This window comes from Metopolophium dirhodum, chromosome 4 (genome assembly GCF_019925205.1).
Source record: "Metopolophium dirhodum isolate CAU chromosome 4, ASM1992520v1, whole genome shotgun sequence".
Taxonomy (NCBI): domain Eukaryota; kingdom Metazoa; phylum Arthropoda; class Insecta; order Hemiptera; family Aphididae; genus Metopolophium; species Metopolophium dirhodum.
In genome coordinates, this window is record NC_083563.1 from 13,651,634 (window position 1) to 13,672,484 (window position 20,851).

The following is a 20,851-nucleotide window of genomic DNA, read 5'->3' on the forward strand; positions in this document are numbered from 1 at the left end:
TCTACATTAAAAGAAATTACCTCTATCCGTTGAACGTTGCTTATAGTTTCTTAAAAACATAATCAAAATATATATACCTAATAGATTTAAACTAAGCAGTAGGTACCTACCAATATAAAATTATCGTATGATTATAATAATAATTTATTATTATATTATAATGATGCTATACATTTTTATAATATTTTCAAAATATTTTGACTTGTTTTGAACTGTTTACGGACAATTTCAAACTTCAATTTTTTTTCTATAAATATCAATAAAATTGTATTTGTTGGGCCAAATGATTCAAAATTTAATACAATTTCCTGATATATTGCTTAAATAGCAGTTGAAAAATATTAAAAATATATCATTTAAAGTTCGATTTTTGACAACATTTATCAAATTTAAAATTTAAAAACGATTTTGCATTTAAAAATGTATAAAACGTTCAAATTTTATAGCTAAGGATTGAAAACTTACAACAAGGTAAGCAGGTTATTCTGTAACCAATAAATCTCAAAAATATAAAAACACAGTTTTTTTTAGTCATTTTATGTTTTTTTAATTTTAGGAAATTACATATTAAATAACTAAGAATAACGATTTTAGCTAAATATTGTTGTAATTTTGTAATATTAATTCAACTTAACGGCTACCGTATTAATAATAAGTCAGTGACGTAGCCAGGGAGCCAGGGGAGGGGCTGAGAGGGCTGCAGCTGACCCAGAAATGTTATGAAAATATGTGTAAAATTGTAAAAGCCCCCCTCCCCCGAAAAATATCCTGGCTACGCCACTGTAATAAGTAATAACAATATGAATATAATATAAAATATCTACACTGACAAATATCGTCACCGCTCAGAAAGAATCGTTTTTCGTATACAATGATGTTATATCATTGAATTTAAATTTAATACCATCCATTACACACTACACTGCAGTGACCTACTTGTAAGTTGTAACCTAATGTAGAGCAGAGAGACATCCACTTACCCACCTTTTTTTATTTTGAATTTCAATAATTTTAATTTTTTAAGGACAAACGCTTAATACGTGCTATTATAATATACACTTATAAATATTACAATATGACTATAACTTTCATTGAAAATGAATTATCGCGCCTATAGTAATTTTCTTTTGTATTGAAAATTGTCTCTACCTTAATTTACGTTATTTAGATTGTTTGTTTATTTATTACGTAATATTATATTATATTTAATTAACAACTATGATGGATACGTTCTGTTCTTCAATTGTATTATTGTTTATATAAATTAAAATTATTTCCTATGGAATCGTTAATAACTCGAACCATACAATGTATATTTTGTGTATACACCTAAAACAATACATGTCAAAGCAAAATAATAGTCGACCTTTGTTTGGCGTTTTGCTTAGATCTATTGTTTCGAAGTCGACTTTTGTCGACCGTATAATATGAGTGTGTACACGTATAGGTATCTACTATACGTGCGAGGGATAGGTATACGTATATATATTTATATATATTATGTTCTAGACATCTATCATTGATGGATTTGGGTATTGTGCTTTCTATCAGAATGTCCAGGTTAAATCGTATTAGTAACAAAGAAAATCGTAAACAAAGGTCTTTTCACAAACATCCGTTTAATAGAAACTAGGAACATTTAAGTATTGTTAAAGAGATACACTTATATATCTATCTGAAATCCAATCGCGTATGTCCAATCATTTTGTTTCAGTATAAAACATCTTATTGAATTTTGGTTCTTACAAATCATCGTTTTTGTAATTTATGTATTTTTTATGTGATCTCAGTAGATACATAATATATTATAATAAATATGTCTTTATTATTAATAGCAACTAAGGCCCGATTTCACCAACACAGTTAATCACGGTTAACGCTTAATCGGCTGATAACAGATATTTAACCAGCCAAATTCGGCCGATTAAAACTCCGGTTAACGTTAACCGTGATTAACTGTGTTGGTGAAATCGGGCCTAAATGTGACACAAGTACATAAGTTTTATAAATATTATATTTTTGTAGTTTTTATCTTGGGTGTAATATTTTTGTTGTGGATAAAATGCTTTCTCTCTAAAACAGTTAAATATTCATTTTTTTTTCTAAGTCTAAAATAAATGTTATATTTTCGAATTATTTTTTTGATTATCCACTTGCGAATATTATATTATATTAAGAAAATATACAATTTATGAATTATTATAAAGATTTTACGAATTCCCAAAGATTTAGGTATTGAGAAAATGTGTAAGTCACACTGTTTTTTTAGCTACGATTTCAAACAGAGGCACATTTTTCTCTAATGTCTAGTAAAACTTCTATACCCAGAACAACGTTACTCAAAATGAAATTTTTCATATTGTTCGGGGAAAAATAACCGTAAGAAGTTTAGATTTGTCACATTATTACTACTTACTATTTACAATTGCATTTTTTCAACTGGAATTTTCACTCTATATTACTGTAATAGTTATTAATATAACGATTAATTGATATTTATTTGTATCATTTGTGTCGTTGTCAGTTTGTAAAGCATAATATACCTATTTAGTATTTTAAATGTACTGGAATGATACATATTCAACGTTTGTTTTATCGTGCATAATATTATAGATGTGCAAATTGTATCATTACCAACTCTGTATTGTGTGTCATAATTGTACCCCCAGGGTATATTCATCACTATTGTCATAAATTCTTTAAACGTCGGCAGTGTGAGGAAATTATACCCGAGTAATCACCGTCAACCATTTCGGAACACATGTTACGTTTATTGCGAATAGTGTAATGAAAAAAAAAACCATTTTATTTGCATAATATAATTGTTTTATACAAAACCTAAGTAATCCGAACTATTAATATTTTTTTTTCAACATTAGAATAATACATTTTTCTTCATTATAGCCAATATTCATCAAATAATATTATACGCAAGGCGCGTCACAGCTGTTCGTTATAAGCCTGTAATATATTTTAATGTGATATTCTATTAACCCGTTGGTTGTTGCGTGGTAACATGTTATACGCAATAATAATATATGTTTAACAATTGATAACCTAATCTAATAAATAATATTGCTATTATATAATATATAGTATGGTAGATATCCATAACCAATGAGTAAATATTGTTGAATTAAAATTATTATTCAGTTACAAAAAAAAAGAAAGACTGGTCATCGATTAAATCGTAGTATGCACCTATGTATTAAATTTGAATTCAATGATAAATCATTGTATTCGAAAAATGATTCTGAACGAGACTGTTAGCCTCTGTTACTAAGTATATTTCATGATATTGCTATAATATATTAAATTACCTAATTGAGTTAACTGTTTGTATTACAGTAGGTTGATTCAATAATTTTTTTTTTTAAATGCCAAAAACATGGCACATTATTAATATATATTTTTATTCGTTAGATTTTAAAATGTTTTAACTGCATACCGTTTAATGTTATTACAAGTTTCGTAACACATAGGTACATATTTATAATAGATATTAGTAGTTTTAGAAAAGGCGTGTTCGATAAGTTACAATAGAGTATAAAATATTCGATTAAATAATATAAATTAGATAAAGTTTGTGGGTAAGTGTTACTCGTCGTCATAAGAGTTATGAGTGTCGTCTGATTGGACTAGGAGTAGATACGCCAGTTTTGGCAGCCGGGGTTGTAAGCGTCTGATTTTTGTTTTACACCCAAATCCATGGATGCTTTTATTTGAAGTGTTTATTTGTAGCTTACTAATAGATGGAGAGTCTTTATTCTGATATAGCCTTGCACGAGTATGTTTTTGTTGATATGGACTGTCTGGGTAAGTTTTTCGTCTAGAAAAACACCAAGGTACTTTACTGAGTAAATCTTTTTTATTCCATTCTAGTGCTTGGTTTTCTATATAAATTCGTTGGAGATCATTGTATCTTTTTAAGGGGAACATTTTATAGCAGTTTTAGTTGGGTTAATGTTTAGTTTTTATTTTTTGAACCAGGTGGTGACATTTAAGATGAGTTTTTGTTTTGATAATTCTAGGTAGTTGTCTTGGGTGAGGTCGTGAGGATGGTTCTGTAGTCAGCAAACAATGACTGTAAATAGTAAGGGGATTCGGGGATGTCATGACAGTATATTATATTTAAGAAGGTTGGTTATAGGACTTATCCTATGGGGGAACTCAAGCTTATATTTTATGGGGTTGGGATAGGTCCATCGCTACTCTAACTTGAACCGTTTGATTTGTTATAAAATATTGGATCGTTTTGAATAAGTAATTTGAAAGTTAAGTGATCTCAGTTTGAGTTCGGGACCACTAACCACGATGCTAGTCAAAGGTTAGTGTTATAGATATAGGAAGGCGGCCTTGGTATATTATTATTTTTCAATTCCACGTACAATTATTTATTAATATATTTTAATTATTATAATAGTAGGTATATCTTCATATGTTTTTGACTTATAAAAAAAAAAAAGTTTACCGGAAATTAATATAATTTTTTTATGAACGTTTGAAATTAAAATTTTCACGACAGTGGATATTTACCCGCCAACTAACGAATTTTCATCAATCGATTTTTACGTTTATTGTACCAACGGGAATTATTTGTTAATTTGTTATACTTACATATCACCATGCGAGACATCCTGTTGAAATTTATTTTATCTAAATAATAAATAAAATACATAATTATAGGTACATATTATGCATAAAAATAAAATATTGAATTTAAGAATTTACGAATAATTTTTAATAGAAGTACTACTTATAAAACTTAATTACAGACTGGATCGATATCTGTAGACAATTTTTGGAAAATTATTCCAGGATAATATGTAAAGTTTTTTGTGCCAAAATGAGTTCAAGCTACCTAGTATTACTGAAACGACCAAATTATTATAAAGTACACTAGGATGACACACCGCTCAGAATTGTCTTTCGTGAACAATGATTTATCATTGAATTCAAATTTAACACATTAATTACAATGACATACTCGAAAACTCCTGTACAACAGATCGGTACCACTTGTCCATCTTTCTAAAAAATATTAAAGTAATTAATTTTGACTGAGTTTTGAGTCTATATAGCCTTGCCGATAATGATGTGAACAGGGTATAATTAATATGAAATATAGCTTAAAAATTAAAATTAATCTAAAAGTTTAGAAAATATTTTTGTGTCTTTATCCACGTAATGTATAACCAAGGGGGTAATAACATCTTTAGGTCATGTTGTAAAAAAAAACTTGTATAAAAATTTAAAACCTATATTTATATAAATAGCTCAATGTTTTGAAAAATATACCGTGTATAGATAAATATGCTAAATTAATAATTTTGTGATAATTTCAAGTATCTGTGGCAATTTTTTTTTAAATAACAATAAAATAATAAAATTTATTTTGTTAAAAACTGGTTTTGCGTTGAACATCCTGGTTTTTCCAATTATTAAGTTAAGTACAGGGATTTGTTCATTTAGACCTCCCAAATGTATTAACTAAATTAACTTCCTACAAAATAAGATATTGTGGTATATTATATTAGTTTTAAACTATATTATAGGTGGATGAGACGTACAAGGAAAAAACACTGAGACACGCAGTATAATTTTATTATATTAATATATTTATTTTTGTTACATTTATGTGTTTAGCTTTTACCTGTAGCATTTTTAAGTAATTAAATGCGATATTCTGATTTCTTAGCAGAGTTCGTAATGTAAGTATATATCGTTATATAAAAAAATATATGTTTTGTAACCTCGTTGAAAAATGTAGGGGAAAAAATATAGTGAAAAATAAATGAATGCATTAAATGCAGTTAATGGATTGCTATTCGATGGGAATATGACAGGGTGTACTTATAGGCAGGATATTAAAATTTTCTTCTGATTTTGATTGACACTTTGTCGGTGTCTTGAGGAAAAATACGTTTTTAAACTTAATTACCTCTAGTGTCGACCAAATAGTAAGATACAGTTTGTGGTGCTAAATTCAATTTGATAAGCTTCGTGCATACTACAGATAACTGAAATGGCACGTGCTTGAACACCATAAATTAAATTGGCCTGGTTAAAAGAAAACATTATATTATAATATAACAAAATATGTCATGTTATAGTCTTATAATTATATTATCTATTTAATATTTTGAGTAGAGATCAGATTTAGAACAGCACATCTACATTTGATACACATGATTTAATATCTAATTTAATATTTAATAATTAGAACTAAAGTTAACTAAGTATAATAGGTATATGCGCGTACCAATAAATGTAATGACAATATACTTGAAATATTGTTTCAAATAATTAACTAATTAATTCTTATTCTTAATAATTCAATATAATTATGCAATAGTTTGTACTAAAATTAGGAAATAGAATAGTGAATAATAACCTAACCTAACCTTATGGTAATATTCTATATATTATATTATTACCTAATCATAAAATCGACACTTTTTGACATAGGTATCTTTATTTTAGATGGCGCAAGGTAAATTGTTTATTAATAATTATATTTTTAATAATTATTATTAATAATTAATAGATTTAAATTGAGTTTTGTTTTTACATAATATTTGGAATTTTTAAACTTCTAATTTTACTTTCACTCAAGTATCTTGCTGAAAATGTAGTAATATTTGTTTTTGTATTTATTTTATGTTCTGAAGGGAACGAAAAAAGTTACCTATTGCTATGAATCATAAAGCAGGAAGTTTTTTTTGTAAGCCCGTTAGCTTATTTTTGGGTAAATTAAGTTCTCCAAAACATCTATAAAATTGCGAGGTTGCATTGTTTTATGGCATGCGCGTACTACGAATAGCCTCCAAATGTATAAACATATAATTTGCATAATTATTTTGTTCAAAGAAAGTACTATCATGGTTCATGTGGATAGCTCAAATATGGGTATATATAAATATATAATATGCATACACCAACCATAGTACCATATTATACAATATTCAAGGGTTTTAAACTTAAATCATAAAACTGTCAATCACAGAGAAAACTTTGCAGACCCAAAGGTACTTATTTCGATCAGCTTCATGTCCATATATTTATGTTTTATATAATATTATGTGCACGCATGAAATTTTGAACGTCTGATGTTCTCCGAAAAATGACGTTTTAGTAAATTAAATCAAGCTCCACCATTAAAATAATGCACAAAAGCTATAAACTAAAATAAATTAGGTCTTTTGACAATAATTATAACATGTCATCGTTGATTTTATAGCATCGAAATATTTAATGTACATTGATAAATAAAATTTTTTCTCATAGAGCTTTATTATTGTTTCAAAACTTTAAAACAAATATCTTTGAAACGGTTCCGTGAGCGAATTGTTCGTTCTTTCTAATTTATGATGGGTATGTAACATGTATAATACAGTACATTGTATATTATTAGGCACGCGTATAATTACGTGAAAATTAAAATAATAATTTGTATTAAGTTAGGAAAATTTCTATTACGTCAATTTATCGTATGCGAATCGCCATATAAATAACCCTGTGGTCATAACGATAAAACAATTGTCCGTATATTGTGTATCATATGACACGGTTCACTTGAAACTTTCAATTATTGACCTTTGTAGACTTGTAGTAAATGCTCTAGAGCAGTCATTCTCAAAGTGGGCGATAGCGCCCCCTAATGGGCGTTGGTGGTCTTCAGGGGGGCGGTAGGATGCCCGAAGGAATTTTGGGGGCGTTGAGTTAGGTTTAGGGGGCGATACAAAAAATTATATATATAAATATTATAATTATATTATATTAAAAAAGTCTCATTTATATATTTATACATATATTAATACAAAATGTTATATAGTAAATCTATATTTATTAAAACAAAATCCTTTTTCAATTTATAAATTTTATATTTTGAATTCATAACTTTTTTAGCATGATTTTAATAAAAATAATTTTAATGTGAATAATTTTAATTATAAATGTTTCGTTTTAATAAAAATACTTTTAAGTATGAAAAAGTATGCGTTTTAATTGCTGTCATCCAAAAAGCTAATTTAAAATGTATGTTAGAACTCAGAAATTAGATATAGCATATTTATATATTATAAATTGTAATATCTATTTTTAAAAGACATAACAGATGCTAAGTTAATTTTTTTTTTTTTTGGGGGGGGGGGGCGCTAGAAAATTTTTGATTCTCAAAGTGGGCGTTGGATGAAATAAGTTTGAAAACCTATGCTCTAGAGCTTGAGTCTCTACCGATGATTTTTTTTTAATTTTACTGTATAGAATCTTAAAGACTACTGAAATATTACCTTAGTAGCTACTAGCTATAGGTACCTAAATTTTAGTTATTACGCTACTAAAAAAAATTTAAGATTAGCGAGTCACTCAATATTAACAACGGTAAACAATTTTTACCGGGTAAAAAAACTTTCGTAATAATATGTTCGTACATTTTACTTTTACCCGTAACATTTACGGAACATTTGCCATTTATCACTATCTGTATTGTCCCATTGACAATTTAATGCAATGTTTAATTTATAATAATACTATTAATCTCTCTAGATTTGTCATTTCGCCAGCTTTGAGTGTTTCTACCCAATCGCGGTCTGTTCCACTAGCTCGTGAATCAGAGCTGCTTTAGTCAGGTTTATATTGATTGAGCTATGATATAATATCTACCTATACATTATAAATAATAATTTAATATTATTTTAATGAAAATATTGATTACGTAATATCAAATTATCATATAAATTTCAAAAAATTCAATAGGAAATTATATTATTGTAATAAAATAATTTACATTAAATAATGACATGGCGTAATTTGATTTTAATCTGATAATGACAATTTTGCCTTGGTCTTTTACAATGATGTATATTTTTCTTGCAACGCTATTTTTGGTTGTAAAAAAACTCTACGTTTTTAATGTAACACATTTATAGATAAAAAATGTATGGTATCTTCACTGGCGATGTAATTTCTCTCAACAACTGTGAAAAATGTAAACAAATGTGTTTCTACAAAATCGATGTGGCCATGTGGGATATTTTATTGTATAGTTAAGAAAATATTAGTAATTTTAAGATAGTTGTATGAACACTACGCATATAATATAACAAATCAAGCTCTGTTAGGAATTGTTTTTCAATGCGATGATTTATGATTATTTTATAAATCTATATTAATAACATAGATATGGTACTATTCAACACAATATCAGCAAAGAATGATAATTTGTTAGTGTAGTTTTGAAATTTGTACAAATATTAAACCAGTAAAGAAGTTTAAAAAGTAATTGTTTTATAAAAAAAAAAGAAAATAATAATTGGAATCTAGAACAAATGTTACCCGTCAATTGTTTGGTGCACTGGAGATGTTTGCTATCCAATCTTATTTATGACCCTTATTTTTGTCAACTGCAGTCCATATAAATTTTATTTTTTGTTATATTGCTGTGAATTATTATACTGACCTTTAGTGTTATAATATACTGCACATTATTTACGAGTAATTTCTCAACTTTGTCGTCGTGCAATTTTGTCCCTTTTGAATTTCATATATTTATAACAAGTATTATTTGATTATTTCAAAATATTAAACACAGCTTAGCTAGGTTACCATAAATAATTCCTTAATGGTTAAAAATTATACCCATATGATAATATTTTGATGTTTGGATTAGGACATTTTAATGTTTAAAGTTAAAATTAAGATTGCAACAAAGTATACAATATAAAGACCTAAAATAAAATACTATTATTTCATTAATATTTATTAGAGCTTATCCTTGGTCAACATTTTTCGTTTACAGTTTACTGAATAAATTTGGTAAAAATATGTATATTCAAATAAAATAAGTTTTCAGTGAAGCCAATGTTTTTACTTTTCTGAAATGTTAGTACTGAGAAATTAAAAAAAATGACTCAGTGTTAAATTTACCATTTATTCAGGTGAAATATAGAACTTTTGAAGTAATCCTTATTTCAATAAAATTGTACAAACGAACTAAAAAAAATTCATAATTTTTAGACCAAATAATATTTATCCTCTCTCCAACCCCCTACTAAAATATAATATATATCTTAGCACATTATTTATTATTTTTATCGAATCAGACATGTGTAAAATTGGATATTTTTATAATATCAAGTATCAAACTTTTTTTGTGAAAATAAATAACAATAATTTGTACTCAATATTATAACAAAGATTGTAAAATTGGATTAAATAGATTACTAGTTATATCCTTTTTTTAATGTTCTTATATCATTTTTGGTATGGGCCATTAGCTTATACTTATTGTCTAGTTAGATACCTAGTTATATAAATAGACAAAGATTCATATTATAGAAATTGGAAAATAATATTGAGTATTGACACAGATGTTGAAATTGGGATTTTACATATTGATATATTTCTTAAGAATGATGAATATGATTATTATTTACTGCGAATAATAAACACACTGACAACTATTTATACTTTCTTGTTTTTGAGAATGATTAACAGGGGTTTGATGTTTATCTATGCATAAAAACTCTAATTTATTGATTAAATAAGAAGCTATATCAGAGGCTATTTTATATTTATTAAAATTCTCAATGTACAATACCTATATTTATATATTTAAAATATTGGTTAAGAAAAGAAAAATTATGTGAATAATAATATTATATTATCTACCTATTTATTGCTACATATTAATGTACCTAATTTATTTATATATTTTTTTGTAACAGGATGTCCCAACTCATGTGATAATGCTGACCTTTCTTCTAATGGCTATTGACCGTTATAAACATCTTAAACATCCAAATAAAATGAGACTCCCGCCTTTAGCCTGCACATTTGGATGTTGGATAGTGGCGTTTTGCATTGTATTGCCATATCCCGTTTACACTGCTTATTTGGATTTGGGTGTAAGTGATAAGACATTTAAATAGTTCTACAAAAGACATTTCGTTAAATATTCATTGTGTTTTATAGATATACATAAAAGTACAATTTGAAGGAGTTGGTATTTGTGCGGTGAACATGGCCGATGATATGCAAGACTATCTCCGGAGCTTGTTCGTTCTGACGTAAGTACTTATCCAATTCAGTTTTGAATCAGTTTATTTTTATTTGTATTGAGTAATTTTACCCAATACCATATGTCATCAATCTTTATTATTCATCAATTAGCCAACCTATATTATATCAATGTAAGGGAGAGGGAATCTTCATATATGGAATGATCATAAATAATTAATTTTTTTAAATAACTATAAGCTAGGTACGTTTAATTAATTCCGATAAGAGATTTATCATTTATATTGGTAAGAATCCCACTGAACATGCCCGTGGCATAAGGCTATAAGGCATTGGCCTACGGGCTACAAGTTATTGGATATGGTTTTAATTAATATATGTCGATGTGACGTACACTTCGTACCTACGTATAAAGTCATGTAACTCGTTAAACATTCATTCAACCGCGTGCACATATTTGTCATTATTTGTCAATGGTTATTATACTCATCGTCACTGTAGTATACATAATACTTTAGAATCCTTGCATTCATAATATAAGTTATTATAAAATGATTAATATGCCACGTTTAGTAAATACATAAAAACATATTTATACATTATTTATGCGTACAATATACATATTCTGTTGATTGAAGAACCTTGCCATTATATTTTTTTAAACAATTTAATTCGATAACACGCTACACTCAGTGAAAAGCAACAAACGTCAAATCAATACGGAGATCCAATTGTTTAGGTCTAATTACGGATTAAATTAGGATTGTTCACAAATTAATTATTTTCTTCGTTAATGAATATTGTTTTGTTTAAGTATTTTGTTGTGGAAGATAATGATACATAGGCATACATATGTCGTATACAAAAAAAATATAATAATACAAATAGTTAAAAACAAATATTTGACGTTTCTGTTTCATAAATATAACGTAAATCACATAGTTATTTTTAAACCAAGAAACTTTATACATAAAACTTCTAGTGCTTATAATAAATTATATTATTATTATAATATCATATGAAAATTAAATATAAAAAAAATTAAAACTTTTTATGCAAGTAGATGTTATTGAGAAATAAATATATAGGATGATATATCTATATTATAAATTATAATAATACAATTTTTATTTATAATCCATACATACTTGTAAATAATAAATGTATTATTTAAGTTATACTTAGTAGTCAATACATAGATAGTATTAAATTCTCGATTCTCGTTTACATTATATAATATAAGGTATTACGTACAGCGAGACAGTATAGTAACCCAGTTGTACGAAATACATATGATTTTCATTCAGTTGAGTATAATGTACTGGCAATAAACGTAATGCATACAATATTATGTTTATATAAATGACAGATATTAGTTGCCAACAAATGGTTTTGGTTCATCATTCGACCCTGCTATGTACAATTTAAAATAAGTGTTAGCTAGTCGTTTCCTCATAAAAGTTTTCAAGTAACCACTTGATGGTCACTTATATTTTATAGCTCATTCTTTATAGGTATCGTTATTGCCTTATTGGATTCATTTCACAAAACATAACTATAATTTATAAGGATAGGTAAGTAAAAACAAAAAAGTAATATAACTTATAAATCATCATTGCATTCGACTTAAACTAAAATAGCGTGATAGTTCACAGAATAGCGTAATAGCAACTATGATGGACATTCATTTTTATACAATAGAATAAAAATATCATTGTTAAAATTATTTACGTTTTCCGAATACCGAATACATTTGAAACTGATCTAACTAAAGCTTAATAAAACTCTGATAACACTTTAATAGGATGCATGGGCGTAGAAACAGGGAGGATACAGAAGATGGATCCCGGCATGACCTTGATTTTATGTTAATAAATTTCTAAATTTACTTATCTAGACACCTATTGTACAACAGATCAGAACCTATTTGCCAGCTTTTTTTATACATAATATTTGTGCGGGGGATATGCCTTGTGATTTATCTTAATAATTATGAATTTATAAATCCCCCTCTCCCGATGAAAATTCTTGTCAGGGTGAAGGATGTGCTTTTTCAAAGAAAAACTAGGTAAAACGCTCCATATAATAATATGTCATTGTATATTTGTATGGTCAAATGACATTTTAGCAGTTTTTGTAAAATAACATAATATTATGATGGTTAAAAAAATACCTACTTATCTTAATGATTAATTACTATACTGCTGTTTATCATAATTTCACTAAATAATGTAATATATTTCATGGAAAACTTTTCTGGAAAACACGTACCTAATATTTTTTTTTACGAAAACAGTTATTTCAATTAATGTGGTAAGTCATTATACATAATACATATCTACTCGTATAGTTATGTAAATTACACATAATATTATGTGATAAATGATAAATGTTTTGTTTGTAGTATTTCATTTTTTTATACTCCCGTTAATTTTTAATTTATTTTGGACATATATTATTATGAAATATATTTAACATCATCAGCCATGATATTATGTGGTGTACCAAGAGTTATAAACTACAAGCATTTAGTAGTGTAACACGGGTGGCTTGTGATTTTTTTGAATTTTCCCATCATACTCCAACCTTGATGTATTTTTTTATTTTACATAGATTGTTAAAAAAAAAATCAACATATAATATTTATTATCATGCATAAACTGTATATTTTAAAAGTTCCAAACTACGAAAAAAGTTAATTTTATCATACATCATGAAAAATATCTGATTTAAATGGGTCATCAAGTGTGAACGTTTTAATTTCAATCGTTACAATAGTTGAACACTGACCTATTGATCAATTCAAGTAAGTTTTAAGTGGATGTTACATCAAATGATAAATAAATTAGATAGTGCTGATTAAGTTAGGAATTAGGATTAGGCTTGTGATCAATAATTGTCATGATATCGAATATAATATGCAGTACTTAAAAGTAGTTAAAATATATTATTTAGGAAGTAGGTATGTAGGTATACTCAACGTCGCTGTATTTATCGTCGCTGCTCAGTGTATTTCAGCTGATTTATTTGTAACATAAATAAATTATCCAATTAGTAGAGCTTTAATTATAAATACACAAAAAAAAATTTGTTTTGGTTGAAATTTGAAATTGTATTAAGCTATATTATAACATGTTACTAGTTACTGTGAATACGAAATGGAAATTAATTATGTTATTTTAAATTGTTATGTGGAAAAGTCAAATTTAAGGTTTAGGTAGCTACTGAACATGTTTGTACAACATAAATGAAAATTTAATAGAAATAATAAACGATAATACGTGGGTTTCTGGGTTTTATCACTGAATAGCCTCATTTGGCTCACCTCATTGTATACCATCGTATCCATTGTTCATCTGTACCTATGCATATTGTATATGTTTATTAAAACAGTTATTTTATTTGCTTATTGTGCTGTAAAAGCTCAGATTGTAAATATTATTTCACTAAATAAAAAAATTTTAAATATATATATAATATTATAGATGTACAACATAGTAAGTAACTTTCTCAAAAATTATATTTAGATTAAAAAAATTAGTTATATTACCAATTTTTATTTGTGTATTTTTAGTTAGTAATTTAAGTTGGCATAATTAGGAAGTCTAGTAGTTAAATTAAATAAGTTAAGTAAGTACATGTAACATACTATTATAAATGTATAGTTCATGTTGAAAAATAATAAAAAAATGTTATTTCTTAAAATTATAGGTAATCCATTTTAAATTATGTATAGGTACCTACAAAATGGGCAAAGAAACAATTTTTTTAAAAGGTTTAAAAATACCATTAGACCGAAATCAGTGTACTTACCAACTTACCTAACCAGAATTTTGCATGTGAATGAAATATTTAGGTCAATGGAAATATTATTGAAATATTTACATTCATCATAGGTAAATGGGATCTGATGAAATCTAAAAGACGTTGGCCAAATCCCAAATACGTTAAGGAATTTCGTGTGAATAAACAAAATTCAAATCCATATGTATAATTTTAAAAGTAATAAAGAAGAATATTGAATTTTGAGTTGTATAATTCGGTTGTTGTAAGAATTATAAAATTAATACATGTAATACCTTACTAATTAAACTCAGACAAGTACTTGCATAAAATTCAATTTTTTTTTTAATATCCATCAAATGACCAAATATTATACTTGTTTTGCATTGATTATTTTCTGTCTACATTACATAATAACAAATAAAAACTATTTTTCAAGTTTTTGTTTCGATATATTATGATTTTGCAACAAAATCGTTTAGTACAAAAGTAAATAGCTTAAAAACTAAATAAGCTCAAGATAAACTAATTGAAATTATGAGATATGCGAATAATATTATGTCGTGCCACTGAAGCGAATGAATGTGTATATTTGAGCAATGATAATTAATTAATATATTGTTGTTCAAATGTAAACAACAATTCATTCCGTGGTGGATATTGCAGCGAATGCTACAATATTTACGGGTTAAATATTAAGTGAACATAAAATAGTAAATAAAATAGTATATAGGTCAAAATTTAAAAAATAAAAATTATATACATAGACGATTAAAAAAAAATTCAAAACTCCGAACAAGACCTATACATAATTTTAAAGGACCCTTTAATTTTATAAACTCTGAATGTTGTTTTTGTTTCTTTTTTTTCAATGACGGTAAAATAATCTCGAATAACCGTAATTAAAATTTGTTTTGTTTTAATTAGTATGTGAAAGCTTGATATCCTTAACTGGAACATTCAAAAACCCATTTAAACGTAATGCTTTTTAGTCTTTGAAATTATTTTAGTCTGTCTATTTTTTATTGGTCAACACATACAACTTTAATCAGACATTAAACACGGTACGAATAACTTTAATGGTCACCATGACTTTCATCTCTTCCTCTTGACATTAATAATGCATTTCTATACCTACCTAGTCGTAATCGAAAGAAGGATGTCCGGATAGGATGTTTTTTTTTAAAGACAAAGTAACTATTTTTTTTCGAAACCTCTGAAGAAGATCCGATTAATGTGTTCTATATTGATAGATTTCCATAGTTGTTCTATAATCTTAGATCTATGTTTTTGAGCTGGATATAGAACATATTTTTTTCTGACCGTTACAGTTGCCATATAGAATTATAGAAACCTGAAAAAATACAAACAATTTATCACATCGATTAATCGTTATTCGATTATATCCATTATAGTCGTAACAATTTTGCTTCGCTTACTTCGTATAACAGTTGCAAGGCAATCAGACATTAGCAAATGAATGAATATTATTTTGTTAACCAATTTTGCGCTATAGTTGCTAAATTTCAACCTTTTAATAAACAAAGCCTAATTCATCAAACTATTTATTCATAATAATATTATGTTTATTTTTAAACTCAAACATTTCAGTGATAGTCAAACAATCAACTTTCTTTTGCTTAAAGTAACATTTCTGTTTTTTAAGATATTATGGGCATAGTGTTTATGATACAATTGTTATACAATTCTTCAGCTCTTATTCATAAAGTTGTTCTTACAACAATGGATATTAGTGTAATGTTATTGATTTATATTATTCGTATACAAAAATCACTATAGAATACTATAATATAATGCATTTATACAACAAAACATCTACAAATTCCTTAAGTACACAAATTATTTTTTTTACCATTTAGATGATGGACGTTTAAGTTCTAAAGCAAATTCCATTTAATTTGCAATCGATTTGCGTGAATGCGTTTCCACTATTGTACACATAAACCTACCTATTAAATACGAAAAAAAATTAAAAATTAACCACATGTAGTGCACACTATTCTACCTTAAATTACCTAAATGTAAAAAAAAAGCAGTAGACAGAACACGCTTTCCGAGTATGGGCCGTAGCGTTTTGATTGTGTAGAAACGCAATTTTATGACAAAATAATTTGATTATAATACCTTTGTCCACAAAAGTGATTTTAGAGGATTTAAGACACTCTGTATACCAAAATATTAAATCAATTTTAAATGTGTAGTCTAGATGCAACATAACGAAGTTAAAAAAAGATTTTTATTTATATTTCAGTGTACCGTGTTCTTTTATATATTTCTAAATGTGCGTATGGTTATTGGTTGATTGTCTATTTATAGACATTTTTTTTTTGTAAAGTTAGAGTGAAGTACTTTTTTTTAGCACTTTACGTGCGTTTATCGGCGTGACTCACAAAGCACTCTTTAAGGCCCAAGTCTGATACACTTTCGCATTCAACATCTACATTTATGTACCATGGTTTGAGCCTAATAGGATACCCACTAAAATCGTTTTTTTAATGTAGATTTTTAAAATATTATTAGTTACTACTCATATACGTAAATCTGTGAGAAATTACCGGTGGCTTAAATTATTCTAAAACTATCGACTTATGCAGAAAGGTTATAACGATTTATTATTAATCCAGGCAAAGGTAATTGTATTGAAATTATAATTTATATTATTGTGACATTAAGTTTAAATGTTTTTAAGTTAGTTATACAGATCAAAGTTAATTTTACTCACTTTTAATTAGATTTATTTCCTTTTTGAATTATTGCGTTTAACTATTTTTATTTACTTATTACAAATCAAAATGTTTCAGCACACTGAGTGCTGTTACAAGTGTTTGTACAATTTTAATAATAATTTTATAATATAAATAATATTTTGATTATTAGAATATAGAAGGGCATCAATAATGAGTACAGTTTGAAAATTATAAATAAAATTAATGAGGCTATAACAGATAGGTAGTAATAGCGGATAAGATTTCATATTTATAATAATGCCTTTAGGCAATTTATATTGTACAATAATAATTACTATTGAGATATAATACCTTTAGTGATAAGTGCGTTTATGACTGGGGAAAGAAGGGAATAGGTTTAAGAGGACGTTTCACCCGCATTTGTTGTCTCCGTCTTACACACGTACGGCAAAGCAAAAACTATTTTGCGGGGGAAAGAACCGAGACGACTACATTCATAACTAAGAAACGAAATGTTCACCACTTATAAAGGAGAACTTTGGCTGTGCAATATCTTTTTTATTTCTTTGATATCACTTGTACGAAAAAAGTTCTTAATAATTTTTTTTGAAGTTCCGATAACGAAAAAATTAAAACCACATGCGTTGTATCTATCTTACAAACGCACAATATAGAAAATTATAATCTATTTTACTTTAAAGCCCGATTCAAACTGTTACAACACGACACAAACCGTCACAGCACGTAACGGCATGACAAACCGTCTAACAATTCACACTTGGGTATTAATATTGGAGCGAATTGACCTATCATAAAATTTAGAAGGAAGTATACTTAGTAGACATCGTTTTGTAATGATTATAATATTTTTAAACAGCAAATCGCTGTCTGCATAATATTATATCATCTAATGCACCTCATAGGTTAAATTTTTTTATTAAAACAAGTTATGAGTATTTTAAAATTCACTAACAATTTTCAATTTTAAAATACTCATGACTTGCTTTACAATTAAAATATAAATCAAAACCTACGAGATTCACTAGATAATATTCCTACTTCTAAATTTGATAATATGTCAATTCGGTCCAATATTAATCATACCAGAGTTAAATGGATTATTTAGAACGTACGATTTGTAATGTTACGCGTTTGTAAGAGGGACATAGCGCAGCGAATCCGTGATGCATTCCAGTCTTCGTAATATAGGAAGTACCTATATGTATTTGTATTGTTTAATTATTCTATAGACCAGTGTCACAACTTACTTTTTGTCGGCCTTAATGTAAGACAATATTATAGTAGTTATTAAGTGTTGGTAATGTTAAGTGCATCATATTTTTAACTCCCTTCTCCGACCACACATCAGTTGACAAATATTATAAAACAAATAATAAATGTTTGAAAATTTGATAATTTTTTTCCAATTTTAACTAAAAATATTACCTACATCTAAATATTAATAACAAAAGATAAATAGTTAAAATAAATTTCTTTAATTATACAGCTGTTTTGTTTTAATATGTCCTTCTTACTACATTTCAAATCTGTGGTCTTTTAGTCATATTATATTAATTTGTTAAGATCTAGTTAATTCGTTCTTAATTTTTCAATGTTACGTACACCAGTTAATATTTCTAAAGAAATGTATCGATACAGCTTGTATTAAATTCATATAACATATAATTTACTTCTTGGTGATAATTCTTGACAATTAAACCATTATTATGTTAGTTACGAATTTACAACAAAAGTTTATGTTTAATTAATATTTTATAAACTGTTTTAGTCTTTTTAATAAATGTAGGTAACTATTTATGTATCAATTATAAAACGAAAATATCTATTTTACACTAAATATTAATAATGCATTCATGTATGTACGAATTCGGGATAATTTAATAGGTGTCGAAAACAGAGTTCGTCCTAAAATTCGGAATACATATAATGCATTAATCATTTTCTAGAATGATAGTGTACCACCGTAAACGCGTTTACTGGATTTTACAGATATCTCATCCACGGTTGACTAACTATGTTGTAATAATATTATATTGATGAGGGCAACTTACGCCCGCAACTTGAAAATAAATAAATTGTTGTTTAGTGTGTCACAACAAGCATCATACCAATCGGGGGTTAATATTATCAAGTACTGTTGTAGATAAATTGAATTTTACACGCGGTGTTGTTATATTTTAATGGCGTTAGCGCCCGATCAACGTGCAACCCTCTAGTGGTGATTGATGCATCAAATATTATATATACCCAATAATAATTTTAAATTGGGCTTACAAAATTAAAAAGTAAATAAAAAAATTCTATTCAATTGTTATGTTATAGTAATATATTAAATAGTGTATTATAATGTATTATAAGACGTATTTTTTTTACAACGATAAAAAGTCAAAAGTTTTTTATTAAATACCAAGTCTGCAGTATTAAATATCTGAAAAATAAGTTAGTAACTTAAATGGACAGCGTTAGTTTTATATAGTTTGACAAATTCCAAGCAGTATAAAGTGGAATAAAATAAACATAAACACGTCTAATATGGGTACATTGCAATTGAGTATGATATAATTTCATTGTCTCTATATACTTCTATTGATACATAAATTAATTTGATTAGTATATATTTATTTATTAAATCTTTAACAAAACTGTACCTACTTGCAAAAAGTTTTAAGCAACGTAAATAAAGTTATACTATTTATATGCTCGTATTTACCAAAATATTTTATTAAAATTCTATCCACACGCAAAATGAAAAATGGAATTAAAATTGTTTTCATATCCTAAATTAAATGTGCGTATTATTTTCAATCCTATTTATAAGTATAAATTAATCATAGCTGTTGTAGTTTTGTTCAATATAGAACAAGTGCATTCATATCTGTGCTATTTCCACTCATCGAGTATATTAATTATACTTGAAGATTAAATATTTTCTTGTAAATGTATTACATTAGTACATTACATGCACGCTGTATCTAGTGCAGAGTGAAGAAAATTGTACACAATTTGATTTTTAAGGTTATTTATTTATTTTGAATATCTGTTTCCAGATACTTGTTTCCGTTAGTGTCTATGGGCTACCTTTACTCAAAAATGTCAGATATTCTGCGTGACTTGATGAACGTTCCCGCTGTATTTTACTCTCAAGAAATAACACCAAGGTTAGTAATATTAATATATTTTATAAATAGGTAACTACAGTGAAACTTCCCAATAACGATCTTCCATTTAATAACATTTTCCGTTTAACGAAATATTTTTGAGAACCAAACCAAATTAGAACCAAATTTATTCAATTCTGTTTAACAAAATTCTCTATAACA

At 26.7% G+C, this 20,851-nt stretch overlaps 1 protein-coding gene across 1 annotated transcript in view; it reads left to right on the top strand.

Moving 5' to 3' along the window:
* The window catches only part of LOC132942595 (prolactin-releasing peptide receptor), a 122,660-nt gene that overhangs the window by 60,363 nt on the left and 41,446 nt on the right, over positions 1-20,851 (top strand). Inside the window, exons 3-5 of the mRNA XM_061011148.1 lie at positions 10,728-10,907; positions 10,975-11,069; positions 20,579-20,689. Of these exons, the coding sequence (XP_060867131.1) occupies positions 10,728-10,907; positions 10,975-11,069; positions 20,579-20,689 (386 nt within the window). The remainder of the gene's footprint in view (positions 1-10,727; positions 10,908-10,974; positions 11,070-20,578; positions 20,690-20,851) is intronic.